At 38.4% G+C, this 14,455-nt stretch overlaps 1 protein-coding gene across 1 annotated transcript; it reads right to left on the reverse strand.

The window, feature by feature from the left end:
* Positions 1 to 1,310: 1,310 nt before the first annotated feature.
* On the reverse strand, positions 1,311 to 4,707 carry LOC122047537 (70 kDa peptidyl-prolyl isomerase-like). Its single transcript, XM_042608895.1, has 13 exons — positions 4,433 to 4,707; positions 4,194 to 4,280; positions 3,458 to 3,718; positions 3,297 to 3,371; positions 3,131 to 3,211; positions 2,851 to 3,045; positions 2,682 to 2,771; positions 2,418 to 2,593; positions 2,219 to 2,344; positions 2,010 to 2,156; positions 1,817 to 1,944; positions 1,619 to 1,739; positions 1,311 to 1,529 (listed from the first exon to the last, which is right to left on the reverse strand). The coding sequence occupies exons 1-13, from the start codon at positions 4,623 to 4,625 to the stop codon at positions 1,476 to 1,478; spliced, it is 1,734 nt and encodes a 577-aa protein (XP_042464829.1). The 5' UTR covers positions 4,626 to 4,707; the 3' UTR covers positions 1,311 to 1,475.
* Positions 4,708 to 14,455: the final 9,748 nt, after the last annotated feature.

Consider the following 14,455-nt stretch of genomic DNA (forward strand, 5'->3'; position numbering starts at 1 on the left):
GAGATGGACATAGATTTTATTCTTTAAATAGCAATAAAAGATATTACTATTAATACACAAGAAAAAGAAATAGTTCCTCAAACACACACGAGTTAGTGCATGACACTCACTCTAAAGAAACATTTCCAACAAACATTACGTCACCATCTTTGTCTTTGTAAGGGATGACATTCACATCCATTTAACATTCTTTTTTTTTTGATACTTCTCTGGTAAGAGATGTGAAAATCAATAATTTACAATAATAATTATTAAGATATACAAACACTTATTAGTTTGTGATAATAGCAGAAATTAAGTCATACTTACTTACCTATGAAAAATTATTTGAGCATGTTATCCAAGACCTCTCTGAGCTCCTTGTACCTCTTGTCAACCCTGAGGTCAATCTTCTTCAAGGAATCATATCCATGCTAACCTTCATAAATAATCAGGTGACGCCTGCCTTCCTCTCCACCTTTAGCTGTGTCTCGACATTTCATCAAATAACTATTGGTTAAAAAAATATAGAATCAACCTAAAACATAAAAGTTAACATTTTGATCCGAAATTAAAAATTTACCTCGCCACCAGAAACAACACTGACACTCCTACGGTCAGAGTCACGAAGAAGTCTCATCCTCTAAAAGATGACTTCTCCGACAAGTCAATCCAGGCAGTCCAAGTCACAACTTTTCTCTTTGACATAGTTCGCCATGACTTTCATGTTATTTGTTGTTCGCTTTCTTTCAAATCACGATAGAAACACCACTAATTCCTAAAGTTCACCACGAATCAATCCAAAGCTTTAGCTTTGATCTCAAATTGTCAAAGACTTACCATCTCTGTGTTATTGGACGGAGGCCACGGGTACAATGGAGTAAACTCACCAAAACGAACAGATTAGGATATTTTTAACAAAAACACTTCAAAGTGAATTTTTATTTAGATGAATAATAATAATAATAATTATTATTATTATAATAAATATTATGAGAAAGAATACCTCATTTGATCCATTTAAAAATAAACTACACATTTCGTATAATAAGCAAATTATACATTTTGAATAATATGCAAAATCAAATACACAATAATGTAAAATAATGGTGAACAATATTTTACTTATACATGTGCAACCTGTTATAAATAAGGATAGGACTCTAAAAGTACAATTTATACTTATGTAAACTGTTATAATGGGTAGAAAAATAATTATTATTAACTTGAAAACAATAGGGCAAATAAGTGCTTGAATATTATAATTGTTGACGTTTTTTTTAAAAAAAAAACTGAAAATTATTTACAAATATTGCCCTTATCTCAACCACTGCATTAAAATCACACGTTATATTATTATCACTCAGCCAATAATAAAGTGCTGGATCAGAAACAAAAAGAGAGAGACCTCTGAATCAGAAATCACCAGAACGACAGCATTGCAGATGAAAAAAAAAAGTAGAAACAGTACATTTAAAAATCAATCAGCTGAATTCTCAGGCTGCACTGTCAATGATCATGGCTCCTGTCCCCTGCTTCGATGCAGTCTTCTGCAATCAACAACAACAAAAAAAGGATCACTAACTCAGCTGATGAAGTAGATGAACATCAAGTACAGAATGGCTATAGGATGCCTTACGTTTGCTTCTGGGGCCTCCAATTTGCTCAGCTTAGCAAACATGTTCCCATAAAACTGGGCATCTCTCTTGTTGTACTCCCGGACTTTCTCCTTCAACACTTTATATTCCAGCTTCACTTCTCTGAAATTAATTATGAGAATCCGTCATAAAAAAAAAGAGATATGTTTAAAAATCCTGAAGAAATGTTTTAACCTCACCTGTTATCTGGATCAATTTCAAGTGCCTTCTTAATGTCCAACTCCGCCAAGTCCAAATCGGAGAGTTGAATGTAAGCTTGTGCTCTTCTATATAGAGCTTTCACGTTTCTGCTATCGATCTCTAGCACCTAAATTTTTTATTTTCAAAATTTAGATGCAGTTCGATGAAGCTGATATTAATCGAGTGTTGTACCTTGGTGCAAAGCTTTACTGCCTCATTGTAGTCTTTGAGCTTCAGCTTGCAAGCTGCATTGTTCAGGTTGCATGCCGCCTTGAGTGCTTTAGATTGTTTTTGTTCCTCCTCTGAGAAATTGTTGTCGTAATCTATGAACTTTGATGCCTGGAGGTTAAATGAGTAAGCCGGTGAGGGGACAAGAATGAATAAAATTGTGTTAATCAGACCTTTTCATATCTCTTTGAAGCTCGAGCATATTTCCCAGATTTGAATAGTGCATTTCCTTCCTCTTTCTTCTTCGCAGCTGCATCAATTTTCTCTTGATTGCTAGTGAGGTCCCATGATTCCTTGTCCTAAGAGCAGGAGTAAATTAGTTGCAGGAACTAATGGAAAAACGGTTGAAACTAATAGAGAAAGGAATTGTACCTTGACGAAGGAGGCCATTTCCACTTCAAAATAGACAGTGCTGTTGGCAGGAACCACAGCTAGTTCCTGCTTCGATTCAGTGGAGCCATATGCATATTCAGGTGGGATGGTAACCAGGGCAACTTCTCCCTTCTTCATGGTTGCTGCAGCTTGGTCAAGACCCTCGATCACTTGTTCTGTCAATAACATCGTAAGTTAATTCAAAACGGTTGAACAAATGACCACTTCAGTGAAATCCCAGAAACACATACAACCAAAATTTACCTTCATCAATCTTGAACTCAAAAGGTTCCTGGTCATCATGCCCCTTCTTCACAAAGACTGTTCCATCTTGTAGCTTACCAATAAATTTCACTGACAAAATCAAAGCTTCATAGCTAAGAACTTGATATCCTTTTATTATCACAAAGAAATACATCAAACTTGGCATTACCTTTGACTACTGCTCCATCATTTGGTCGTTCATAACCTTCTCCTTCCTTGAGAATCTTTTTCAGTATCTTCTTATCATTTCCTATTTCAGTAACAGCCTTCCACGAGACTAATTCAAGCTCAACCTGAAGGGTGGCATTTGGTGGCACCGCACCCTCATTGCCAGCAGCTGGCCTACCCTTCTCACCAAATGCATCTATCCTCCAAAAAAAAAAAATAGTTATGAGATTCAAGTGATGCACTAATTTAAGAATACACCAAAGGATAGTTTTGTTGCTCACATTGCGATTTTACCGTGAGGAGAACTTTTTCAGCTTTCTTCATGGTCTTCACAGCTTTAGAAAATGCAGGAATGAAGTAACCTGAGGAGAAAATTTGTTCCAGTAAGAATGGGCAGTTAAGCTCCACTACAAAATTCATCCCATATCCATAACAATCAACACCGACCGTCTTTAACTGTGAACTCAACTCCTTCAGACTTTGAAACTACAGTTCCATCTTCAAGCCTTGCTTCATAGTTCACTGAATAGAAAGGACAAGATTGTTAAAATTCATTATTTCTCAAGATAGGCTAGATAAAACAGTTTAAGGAAAAAAAAGGTGCTTACCAAGTACTTCATCTAAATCTTTTGGGTTCTCAAATTTCACTCCTTCCTTCAGGATTTTCTTGATTATCCCTCCATCTTTACTAATGTCCTTAACGCTAGACCAAGATAATAGCTCAACATCAAATTGGAGAGTAGCATTAGGTGGGATAGTCGGTGGAGAACCAGATTCACCATAGGCCAAATCCGGAGGGATGGTGAAGATGGCATTTTCACCCTTCTTCATGGTCTTAATTCCTTGATCCCATCCCTTTATTACTTGACCTGGATAACGTAAATCAAACAGTAGCAACCAATCAAATAGAACGAGTCATTTATATGCTTGTGTAAATCCGAACAGATATACATATCCACCAATGGAAATTCTTTGAATGGTGAGCCAAAGGAACTGCAACTAAGGGCAATAGTATATATTGATCATTATAACAAATGATCCAGTGATTTAAATCACCTAAAGATGCATCACTCTTTCTTCATACCAAAAATCAAAGACTTCATAACGAATATGCAAAACAAAATTGGGCATACAAAAAATAAGAAATCTAGCTAACGTTGAATAATATTTGGTCAAAAGGATTCGACAGCAAAAAAAAAACAAAATTCACTAAATGATGAAACTATGAATTAGCATTACTGATCACAGATCGCGGGCAAAAAATATGATGGACAAAATGAACAATGACGGAATTTTGATGGACAAAAAAGAAAATATGTCATGCTAGTCACAAAAATCTCCTACCTTGGCCGAGCTTGAACTTGAAGGGTGTATCCCTATCGCGGCTGGAATCAAACTTAGTCCCGTCGAGCAGAGTCCCAGTGTAGTGCACTGTCACCAAAATCTCAAAGATCAAGATCTTTCCACTTAAAATCGCCAACATCCATGTCCGCAAACTCATGAAATACGAAAATTTCCAAAGTGTAGAACCCAAAATGCCGTGATCGCAACAGGATAAATAGGGAACCACGAAAATCGCATACCTTCAACCTCGTCTCCGACCTCGGGCATGTCCCAGCCTTCCCCCTCCTTGACAAGCTTCTTCTTGAGCCCCTCTTTCCCGATCTCCTTCTCCTCCCCGACTTTGAGGACAGGGCCGTCGTCAGGGAGATCCATCATGCCTTCGTCCATCATGTCCTCGCCGGAGGGCATCGGCATATCGAAGTCCTCATCCATGGCCGATTCGTGGGACTGTACGGAGGTTGATTGGCGGCGAGGGAGCGAGCAAGCTAGAGGAAGTCGATCTGACGAAGAGGTGAAAAGAGAGGTTTTTATACAGAAATCAGGGTTCTGGAGACTTCTCGAGGGCCATGATTGTTCCAGAGAAATCTTTGCGTGTAATGTATGAAAGCTCTAAATTTAGGATTAATTTTAATTAAAAAAATATTTTATATTAAAAGTAACGGCGATTTATTTTAACTGATTTTGTATATTACCCAAAGAAAACGTATCAAGAATCTGTCAAACAGGTTGGGCGGGTCAGCTTGTGACGGATCAATCACGAGATGAGGCGGATCAATTGTTAATTTGGTGGGTTGAACTCAATCCAATTTAAAATGGGTTATGAGTTTGACAAGTTAATCCATTGATATTTCATATCTTTAATATTTTATTTCGAAAAGATTTCATGAATCTCTATAAATATATATTTTAAATATAAATAGATATAAATGAGTATTTATGTTAAATGAAAAGTAGTATTTTTATTTTAAAATTATAAAAAAAATAATAAATTGAGATAAAACTTAGTTTATTATGTTTTTCAACCCGTGGGTCAACCCAAATCCGCCGCGGGTCGACCAGTGCGGGTCGCGGGCCTAGGTGGGTCGGCCCACGGTGGATTTAAATTAATAAAATTTTAACTCAATCTACTTAAATTATTTGATAGGATAGATTAATTCAACAGACTAATCTAAATTGACGATTCTAATCCTATCCTTTTCATTTTATTTTTCATAATACTCTTCTTATTTTTTAAAAAATTAATCTATAATTTCTCTCTTCTTAATACTGCACTGACAGTAATTATTTGTCATCGTCCCTTTTTCTCCGTCTAACTATGTAAAGAAATACTTATGGACGACAATTTGAATTTGAAATTAAGATTGAGTTTAATACTGATTTATGATAGTCAACTCTGTTGATTTTAAAAGAGACATCGGAAGCGATCTTTCTTCTTAATTCCATACCAACTCTATTTACTTTCTTTTGCATAATCCTTGTGTTGTTGCGTTGTATTTTTTATTTTTCCAGCATTTGATTTTTTTTTTAGTTTCTTATTATTATAAAGACATATGTCGGATATGATATTTACCCAAAGACGTATGATAGATTAGTTTATACCAAATGGTGTAAACAAAATTCCCCTTTTATCTCTCTTATCAATCTCCTTTTTTTAATCATCATTTTTCAAACATCCAAATCACATTTTTAATTGAAAATGATTTTATGGTTCGGATACACACCCTCTCACTCTCTCTCTCCCATCATCTTCTTCCTGATCTTATAAACACGAAACAATCATGAACCTCCTCCACTTGTTATATCTTCTCATGTTGTTTGACGTATTTCAAATGGGGGCGTAATCAAAGGATGTTGGGCTTCTGGATTAGCCGTCACGTGCGCTTCCCGATATACCCTGATGACCGGTGGGAAATTTCCGTAGGACCGGACCGGTCACCCGAGGCTTGACGTTATCCAGCCTGATTAATCATTTTTTTTCTTATGCTGTTTGGCGGGATTGCAAAAGATGATTTAGGGTTTCCTGATATTGTCGTAAAAGTTTCAAGAGAATAGTTAAAGAACAACAGCGGTTAAGAACCTTGGTGTTGAAGGATAAATTTCTAGTCAGAGTGAAATTAGTAGGAGAAGTCAGTTAAAGATTTAGCGATTTATGTAATAATTTACTGCTGGAAAATAGGATTTTCATGTAAAAAAAATATAATTTGGTAGTAAAGGGTGATGATAAAAATTATGTTTATAATTTTATTGGATGTGTGGAGAATAAATATTCAAAAACGCTTACAATATGATGTACTCCAATACTTAATCGGTTTGCAAGGTGCTCCACTATGATGCTAGATTTCAGCTAGACATTGCTCAAGCATGTTAGGTTGATATGGTAGGTATCAGCGCATTGGGCCTGATATAAGATCATATCAAGCTCACTTTCTTCCTTGATCAAAATTTTAGTTTGATATCATATCTACATTCTTCTCGCTCAACCCTTCATAGTGATTGAGAATTTACATAAATTCAATTTCCCTAGGTCCATCAATGTGTTTTGACCAAAATCTACTTATGGACATAAACTTGTTTGATTACACTCAATTAATGTGTTGTTAGTTTTTAGTGTTATAAGGAGGTAAATTGCACTATATATTGCTTATTTAAGGCTCTTAGGGGTGGTCCAACATTACGAGAAGTTTCTGCTTCAATGCGGGCATAATATGAGATCATATCAGATCCAACGTGATCTTTGGTTAAAACTTTACTTTTACACCATATATACCTTTTCCTCACTCAACACTTCCTAGTGGTTGAAATTATACAAAATTACAAAAACTCTAGGTTCATAACAGTTGGATTGTGTCACAACTACTGATAAATTATGAAAATCTAATATGTACACCATATATCTCATTACTTGGTCTTTGCTAAATTAGTATGTACAACAGCACTTAAATATGTAGTTGCAAGTTTACTAAATTAATTTGTAATTTATATATTAGGGATAATCATATTACTGAATAAATTCTCTCTGAAATATATAATACGCTTAATACAAATTCTTGCATGGGGCATGGAGCTAATATAGAAGAATTATTTAGAACAAATATTCCATCATCTTCTAAGTATAGTGGTGTGCAGAACACAAATAGAAATATAAGCAGCAATTTGACATTGGATTTAAATGAAGAAACAAGTATTCTAGAAGATGAGGTTATGAATCCTTGTACAATACTTGGTGATTACTTTGAGCCTACTTGGAGTGAGGAGGAAAGACATTATACCTAAATCGAAGAGGAATTACAATGCAATACAGATATACAAAAATTCTTAGGTGATGATATACAGATTGAACAATATGAAATTTTCCCAAAGCAGTCCAGTAATTTAGAGGAGGAGTTTTCAATGGCTGATGATCCATATATTCTAAATTTTTGATTGCTCCAAAGGCCAATTGAAGAGACAACAAATGAGTATGAATTTTGTGTTAGACAAATTTTTCTGTCTCGACAAGAGTTCAAGAATGCATTTGTGAAACATATCATGGTTAAACATATAAGATATAACCCACTTGACACCTGGAAAAATAAAGTAAAAGTTGTTTACTTCAATCAACTATGTACATGGAAAGTAGTTGCCCCGGGGATGTAGAGTTCACTGTTATGAAATATGTAAAGGAACATCAATGTGACATCATTAGGGAAAGTGTTGATCATCAAGCATGCTCTTCCTCCTTTATAGCGTCTTTTGTTGAAGAACAATTTGTTGCTAATGAACAGTATAAACCAAGTATGATTATATCAGATATAAAAGCAAGGTTTGGAGTAACTCTATCTTATAAAAAAGCATACATAGCTCGGGAGCAAGCGATGAAGGTCATTGGAGATTATGACCAAGCTTATAGAGATCTTCCACTATATCTATGTGGCACTATAAAGGAATGGAGATAATCAGTTCCAGCGGTGTTTTTGGGCTTTTAGAGTTTATTGAAGAGTATTAAGGTCTTATCTTCACAAATTGATTAGAATTGATGGCACACATCTAAGAGGGAAGTATCCGAGAGTGTTGTTGATGGCTACAACAATTGATGCTAATGACAATGTTCTCCTAGTAGCCTTTGGAATCGCTTGAGTTGAATGTGGGTCTGCCTGAGAGTGGTTTTTGGATCATACGAAGAGATTCTTACTACTGATGCATAGTCAGTGAGCATAGTATCAGATAAACATCGCGACATTATATCAGCAGTTAGGAAAGTGTACCCAACCGTCCATCATGTTTTTTGTTACCACCACATGTCTTGTAATATGGTAACAGATACTGGCAGTAGGTCAACTTGAGGCTTGTTATGGGCAGCATCATGAACAAAGCGGCCAAGGTCCCAACCTATCAGGCCAATGTTGGGTCTAATATGTTACCATATCAGGCTCACAATAAGGCTAAGATGGTTCATAATATTCGATCACATCTAGAGAGCTTTAAATCATTAATGGATAGCACCATTAGAGTCCTTGGAATATTTTACAAACTCACAAAACTTGAAATGACCGTAATCAGAGATGTCTATGTCCATTAGTGGGTTTTGACAAAAACCCACTAATGGCCCTACGATACTTGGATTTCTTTAAATTCACGTTCCTTATGAAGGATTGAGAGAGGAGAGGAGAAGCTATATATGATGTCAAAACTTAGTTATAACCACTACAAGTGAAGTTCTTGCTTTTGTGGCAGTTGACACTGAACATGTGAACCTTATTGATTTTAATGAATAACTTTTAATTTAAAATGACAATAACAACCACCAATTTATTTTTAAATCAAAACTTAGCTAGAGACTAAATCTATATTACAATACTATTAGAAATTTCCAATCACACACTATAACCTTAAAAGCCACTGTTGAATCTAGCCTACTGAAATTCTATACTATTTCACAATCCGTTCTAATAATTTCACAATCCGTTCTATGCCTGGAGCATGCCTATAAAAGAAGGCCTCCACGGAGCATCAAATACAACAACGTCTTCCAACGACTGCTCTACTGCGCTGTGCTTCTGTGACGCTGCGACTCTACAAAGCTTCTCCGACAACCTGCGGCTCAAGTTTTTTTTGTATTATTGTCGGTATTTTCTCTCTAAAGTTCTTGTACTTACATTTGTAATCTGATTTTGTAAGCTATTAGTGATTGCTCAACGAAAGTACTCGACGAGTGCGGGCCTTGGAGTAAGAGTCGACGAAGGCTCCAAACCAAGTAAATCTCGTTCGTGTTAGCATTATTTTGCTCTTATTTTTTCGTTGCTTACTCTAATTCGTTACGAATTTTCGATCGCTATTCACCCCCCCTCCTCTAGCGACTTTCACAATCCAACAATATTACCTTAGTTTCCTCAAACGAAAACTTGTCAGCCCAGTCAGCAGAGGTGAGCTTCTCAAGCTCTTTGCAAGCCTCTGGCCAGGCTGTCGTTAAAGAACCCCCCCCCCCCCCCCCCCCCCCCCCCCAAAAAAAAAAAAATACTATCAGGAGAGTAGGAGCATACATGGAGGAAGATGATACAGAGCTGTGGAGAAAAGGAGGGGAAAAGATAAGAATGGAAGAACCTTGAGTTACCGGGGGTGGTAGGAAAAGTGACTCTGGAAAATTCATCATAAACTCAGGGTTAGAACTATCAATCAAAAGAGGAGGAGCTTCCGGTAATTGAGAAGGTGAAGAAGCAGGTGTAGGATACAAAGAGGAGAAGGTAGGCTCTGGAGAAGAAGAAGGAATATCCCATGTGGGTATCTCTTCAGAGGTAGAGATAGTCCATTTTTTAGGTCGGGGTGCTAATATTAAGCGACGTCCGGAGCATTTTCTTGTAGGAGTAGCCCCGGGTCCCTGCTCTTGTATCTCCTGAGGAGTATCTTCTAGAGGTATGCTAGTGGAGGCTTCCCCAGTAGTAGTTGGAGGACTAGGAGCAAGCGTTGGTTGAGTTGAAGGCTCAGGCAGAGGAGCATCAGATGCTTGAGCTGCGATATTAAGTTATGTTCTAAGCTCTTGCTCCCTAGCTAACACTTCCTCCTCTTCTAAGCAGATTACCTTATCAACCAAAGCTCTGTATAGAGTATTCACTGCAACAAATAGAAAAGTATGTTAGTCAGTAAAGGAGGGATAGCTAAGAATTTCGAAACTTACCAAAAGAGTATTGTAGGCTCTTTTGAACAAGGCTTAAGCCAAAAAGATATAGGAGATCATTGCGTATCCATTGATGGATGCAAAAGCGATGACCCAATAATTTGCTAGAGTATTTAGAAAAGATGGGTTGTTGATGAAGCTCCCTTACATCAGGGAGGGGAGGAAAGGAAGATTGTCATTTATGGACACCCAGCAGTGCCGGGAAAGTTGACAAAGAAGAAACGTGATTTTCAACCTTGATGGATGAAGGCATTTCTTCAAAGAATACCATCTTCAAGCGAGATTGGAAAAGAAATACTCCTGGTTCTGATTTTTTGGGGTAGGAAAACATAAAAAAAAAAAAAATTTGAGGAGTAGGAGGTATACTGAAGAGGCGAAAGACCATATACAACTCACGTAGATATCTAAAGGCATTTGGGATAAATTGTTGAAGAGGAATACCAAAATATTGACTTATATCTATAAAAAAAAGTGGAGATGGGAAAGCATAAGCATGTGGCTAGTTAATCTTTAAAAAAGGTAACACAATCGTCAGGAGGATTACAAGGATGAACGTCAGGTGGCGGAACCCTAATACCGTATTCTTTAGAGAGTTCATACAGAGAGAGTATGGAGGTTCGGTCGGTAGCGATAAAGGAAGAATAAATTTGAGCATACCAAGGGAGTAAGGATTCTTTAGCCATGTTGAAAAATTGAAACACTCAAGGAGTAAGCGACTCACTGAATCCTAAAGGAGAAAAGGTTATAGAAAAAGACCAAGGAGAACAAAAAGGCACGAGTTGCTGAGAAAGGTCGAAAAAGAAAATCGCCAAGGAACGATTAGAGGAAGACGAAGAGTAAAAAGTTAAAAAGACTTAGGGTTTTATGGCAATATAAAGATCGTCGTCGAAATAAAATGATTTGTTGAAGGAGAGTCGTTGATCTACCAAGAAGAATGTGTGATAAGACACGAACGAAAAATGTACCGAGGGTTACCTAGAGAAAGGAGAAAAAGGGACACATGACGCTCGCCAAGGAAAAGACATTTATGATGGACAGAACTGATTGAATCATATACTAAACCGTCATATCATTTAATATTCTCTTTCTGTTGAAGGACCAATTACCAATGAGACCACTTTAAAAAATCGCGCAAATCGTAAAATGTAGATGAATAAACAAAATTTCTAAACAGGAAAGAGGCTTTGACCGATCGTAATCCCGGCCGATCGTGTGTGTAGAAGGGAACCCCAAAGTCCGGTCGAACTCATATTCACTCGGGCATACACACGAAATTTTTTGTTCGATCAACTCTTGCACGGTCGATCACATACTTATTTATATCATTCTCAGTTCCAACTTTAACTATCTTGTCATTTTTCTAGTTATCATTAATGTATATATGCCACAAATCTATCTATAAGTTGGGGGAAGTAACATGACCAAATATAAACATAGAACTTTACATCAACATTAGTAATGTTACAAGCATAACTCTTGAACTTTCATAAATAAATACAACAAATAAACAAACTTCTACTGATTTTGCTTCTTGGAGTTATCGAATTGTTCTACCCACCCCAAGTATGGACGTGTAGTAAAGTGACAACTCGAACAAATTTTGGGAATATAGGGGACGGGCAAGCCGATTCATTATCATGTTCTGTGGGATGAAAACAAATTTTTATAAGATCAGGAATATTTTGCCTAGTATTGTTGCCGATAGGAAAATCTATCATCCAACGAAATTTAACTTTTATTTGGATAGTCGTGTTGGGATAGAGGAGATGTTTGTCTTGCCTTCTTGCCTTTATGTGGTTCACTCTTTTGGGTTAAAGAAGCTAGCTCTGATTTAACCCGATATAACTCAGCTTGCTGAAAATTCACCTTAGTTTTCTGCTGGTCTAAGTCTTGTTGTTGTTGTGATATCAGCAAACTGTCTACATGAACCTTCATAGTTAAAACAGTTATCTCTGAAGCGTGTCGGGCTTTTAGATTATCCAACTCCTCAATCTTTTGCTTTAAATCCAAATAAGTCTTGTCCCTCTAATCCACTTCTGACTAAACTTGAGATTGAGCGACTAGCAAACGTACCTCTAGCTCTCTTTGATATGAATGATGCAGATTTAGGGCTTGCATAGCCTCAGCCAAAGACTTTTACTTCTCAGATAATAGTTGATCCTAGAGGGGGAGATCCGAAGTCATGACTCTCAATAAAATCTTCTAGGGGATAGTAAAGCAAGAAAGGGTAAAGGTTGATATTGCTGAAGTTAGGATTGTTGGTGCAACCTTAGGTCAAGGTTGACCTGGTTGACCCGACTCGAGGTGACGTGACTCGAGTTGTATTTTGATGTTTGACTTGGGAAGATTGTCGGTGCAACCTTAGGTCAAGGTTGACCTAGTTCAGTTGCATGTTGATGTTTGACACTCGTGAGAGAGTTCTATTCTTGATATGAGACAAGAATAGATGTTTGGGAGATTATTGGTGCAACCGTAGGTCAAGGTTGACCTGGTTGACCTGATTCGGGAAAAAGTCCAAGTATGGAGACTTGGCACGGAGAAGTCCAAGCAGGGAGCTTGGCACGCGAAAAGTCCAAGCAGGGAGCTTGGCACGTGGGAAAGTCCTAACTGGGATGTTAGGCAGTGTGGAAAGTCCTGGTGAGTGAAGCCAGGCAGTGGGAAAGTCCTAACTGGGATGTTAGGCAGTTGGAAAGTCCTGGTGAGTGAAGCCAGACAGTGAGAAAGTCCTAACTGGGATGTTAGGCAGTGTGGAAATCCTGGTGAGTGAAGTCAGGTGAAAGTCCGGGTGAGTGAAGCCAGGCAAGGGAAAATCCAGATGGATCAAGGATGATCGGACATCTGGTGTTGGAAAGACCAAGTGGGTCAAAGGGATTGACCGGACACTTGGTAGGGAGTCTTAGCAGGTCAAGGGAGTGACCAGATGCTAAGCATGAGATACCAATAGGTCAAGGTTGACCGGATATTGGTGTGGAAGGCGTGGGAATTGGTTTGGACAAAAACCAAGAGCTGGATCGATCAGTGGATCGATCTAGGTCATCTGATCGGTCTGGAGACCGATCAGAAAGCGATCAGTGTGTCTCTGTGAGCTTACTGATCGGTCTGGGGACCGATCAGCATGAATCCTGATCGGTCTCCACGACCGATCAGAGACGCAGCCACCTCTCTGTAAGAGAGGTGGGATCGGTCCGGGGACCGATCAGACTGGGGCCTGATCGGTCTCTCGGACCGATCAGGATAGCTCCAGACCGATCAGGGCGATGCCTGATCGGTCTGGCCCTAGCCGTTGAGAGACAACGGCTAGGCTATTTTTGGCTCCTGTGTTTCTGGCCTTTTGGCTTGCAGGTTCGCAGGTTATATAAGGGTTCGAGCGACTCTACAGAACATACCTCTCCTCCGAACCTTCTTCTTCTTTTCTGCTGCTGAGCTCTGCTGAGTTCTAAAAGCGTTGAAGCTTCGCGTGAGCTTCCCTTTGGCTGGGTCACCTGCTGTTGTAGGCGCTTGGAGCTGCTGCTTCTTCCAGTCGAAGAGAAGGCAAGCAAGAGTTCTCTTACTGTTGTATTTCTTGCTGTCTTTCCTTGTATTTCTGTACTCTCCTTACTTGCTGTTGCAAGAGTGTGTTGTGGCGAGGTTTCTCCACCCAGAAGGAGTTTGTATTAGCCAGTTCTCCGGGGACTCATCCACCGACGGATTGACTGGACTCGTCCACCTTACGGACACGCCGAGGAGTAGGAGCCCTAATCTCCGAACCTCGTTACATCCTTGTGTTAAGGTTTGGTTTTCTTCTCTTTCGTTTCTTTGTATTTTCCGCTGCGCTAACACGTTTTGTAGAAAGAAACGACGATTTGGGGTCGGCTATTCACACCCCCCCTCTCTAGCCGAGTACGAACGATCCTAACAAGGATCACACCTCTATTAACTTGCTTGTAAGATATGTGCTAGGGGCGGCACGGGATCACTGTAGAGGTTGTCATGGGATCATTGTAGAGGGTGTCACAGGATCACTGTAGTAAATATTAAAAGAGACGAAAATAGACTTAGGCCTAGTCAATCGGCTACACCTCCTTCGGCTATACTTGAAGGGGAGGCTAGTTTATACGAGTTAGGTTAGATG

The sequence above is a fragment of the Zingiber officinale genome, chromosome 2B (assembly GCF_018446385.1).
Source record: "Zingiber officinale cultivar Zhangliang chromosome 2B, Zo_v1.1, whole genome shotgun sequence".
Lineage (NCBI taxonomy): Eukaryota > Viridiplantae > Streptophyta > Magnoliopsida > Zingiberales > Zingiberaceae > Zingiber > Zingiber officinale.

What these genes read in the sequence shown, in the direction of transcription:
- LOC122047537 (XM_042608895.1), bottom strand. Translation starts at nt 4,625, where the DNA reads ATGGATGAGGACTTCGATATGCCGATGCCCTCCGGCGAGGACATGATG. An exon ending in AGATTTAGATGAAGTACTTG is followed by an intron (nt 3,372 to 3,457) that starts GTAAGCACCTTT and finishes CTTTCTATTCAG; the next exon opens with TGAACTATGAAGCAAGGCTT. An exon ending in TGATGGAGCAGTAGTCAAAG is followed by an intron (nt 2,772 to 2,850) that starts GTAATGCCAAGT and finishes TGATTTTGTCAG; the next exon opens with TGAAATTTATTGGTAAGCTA.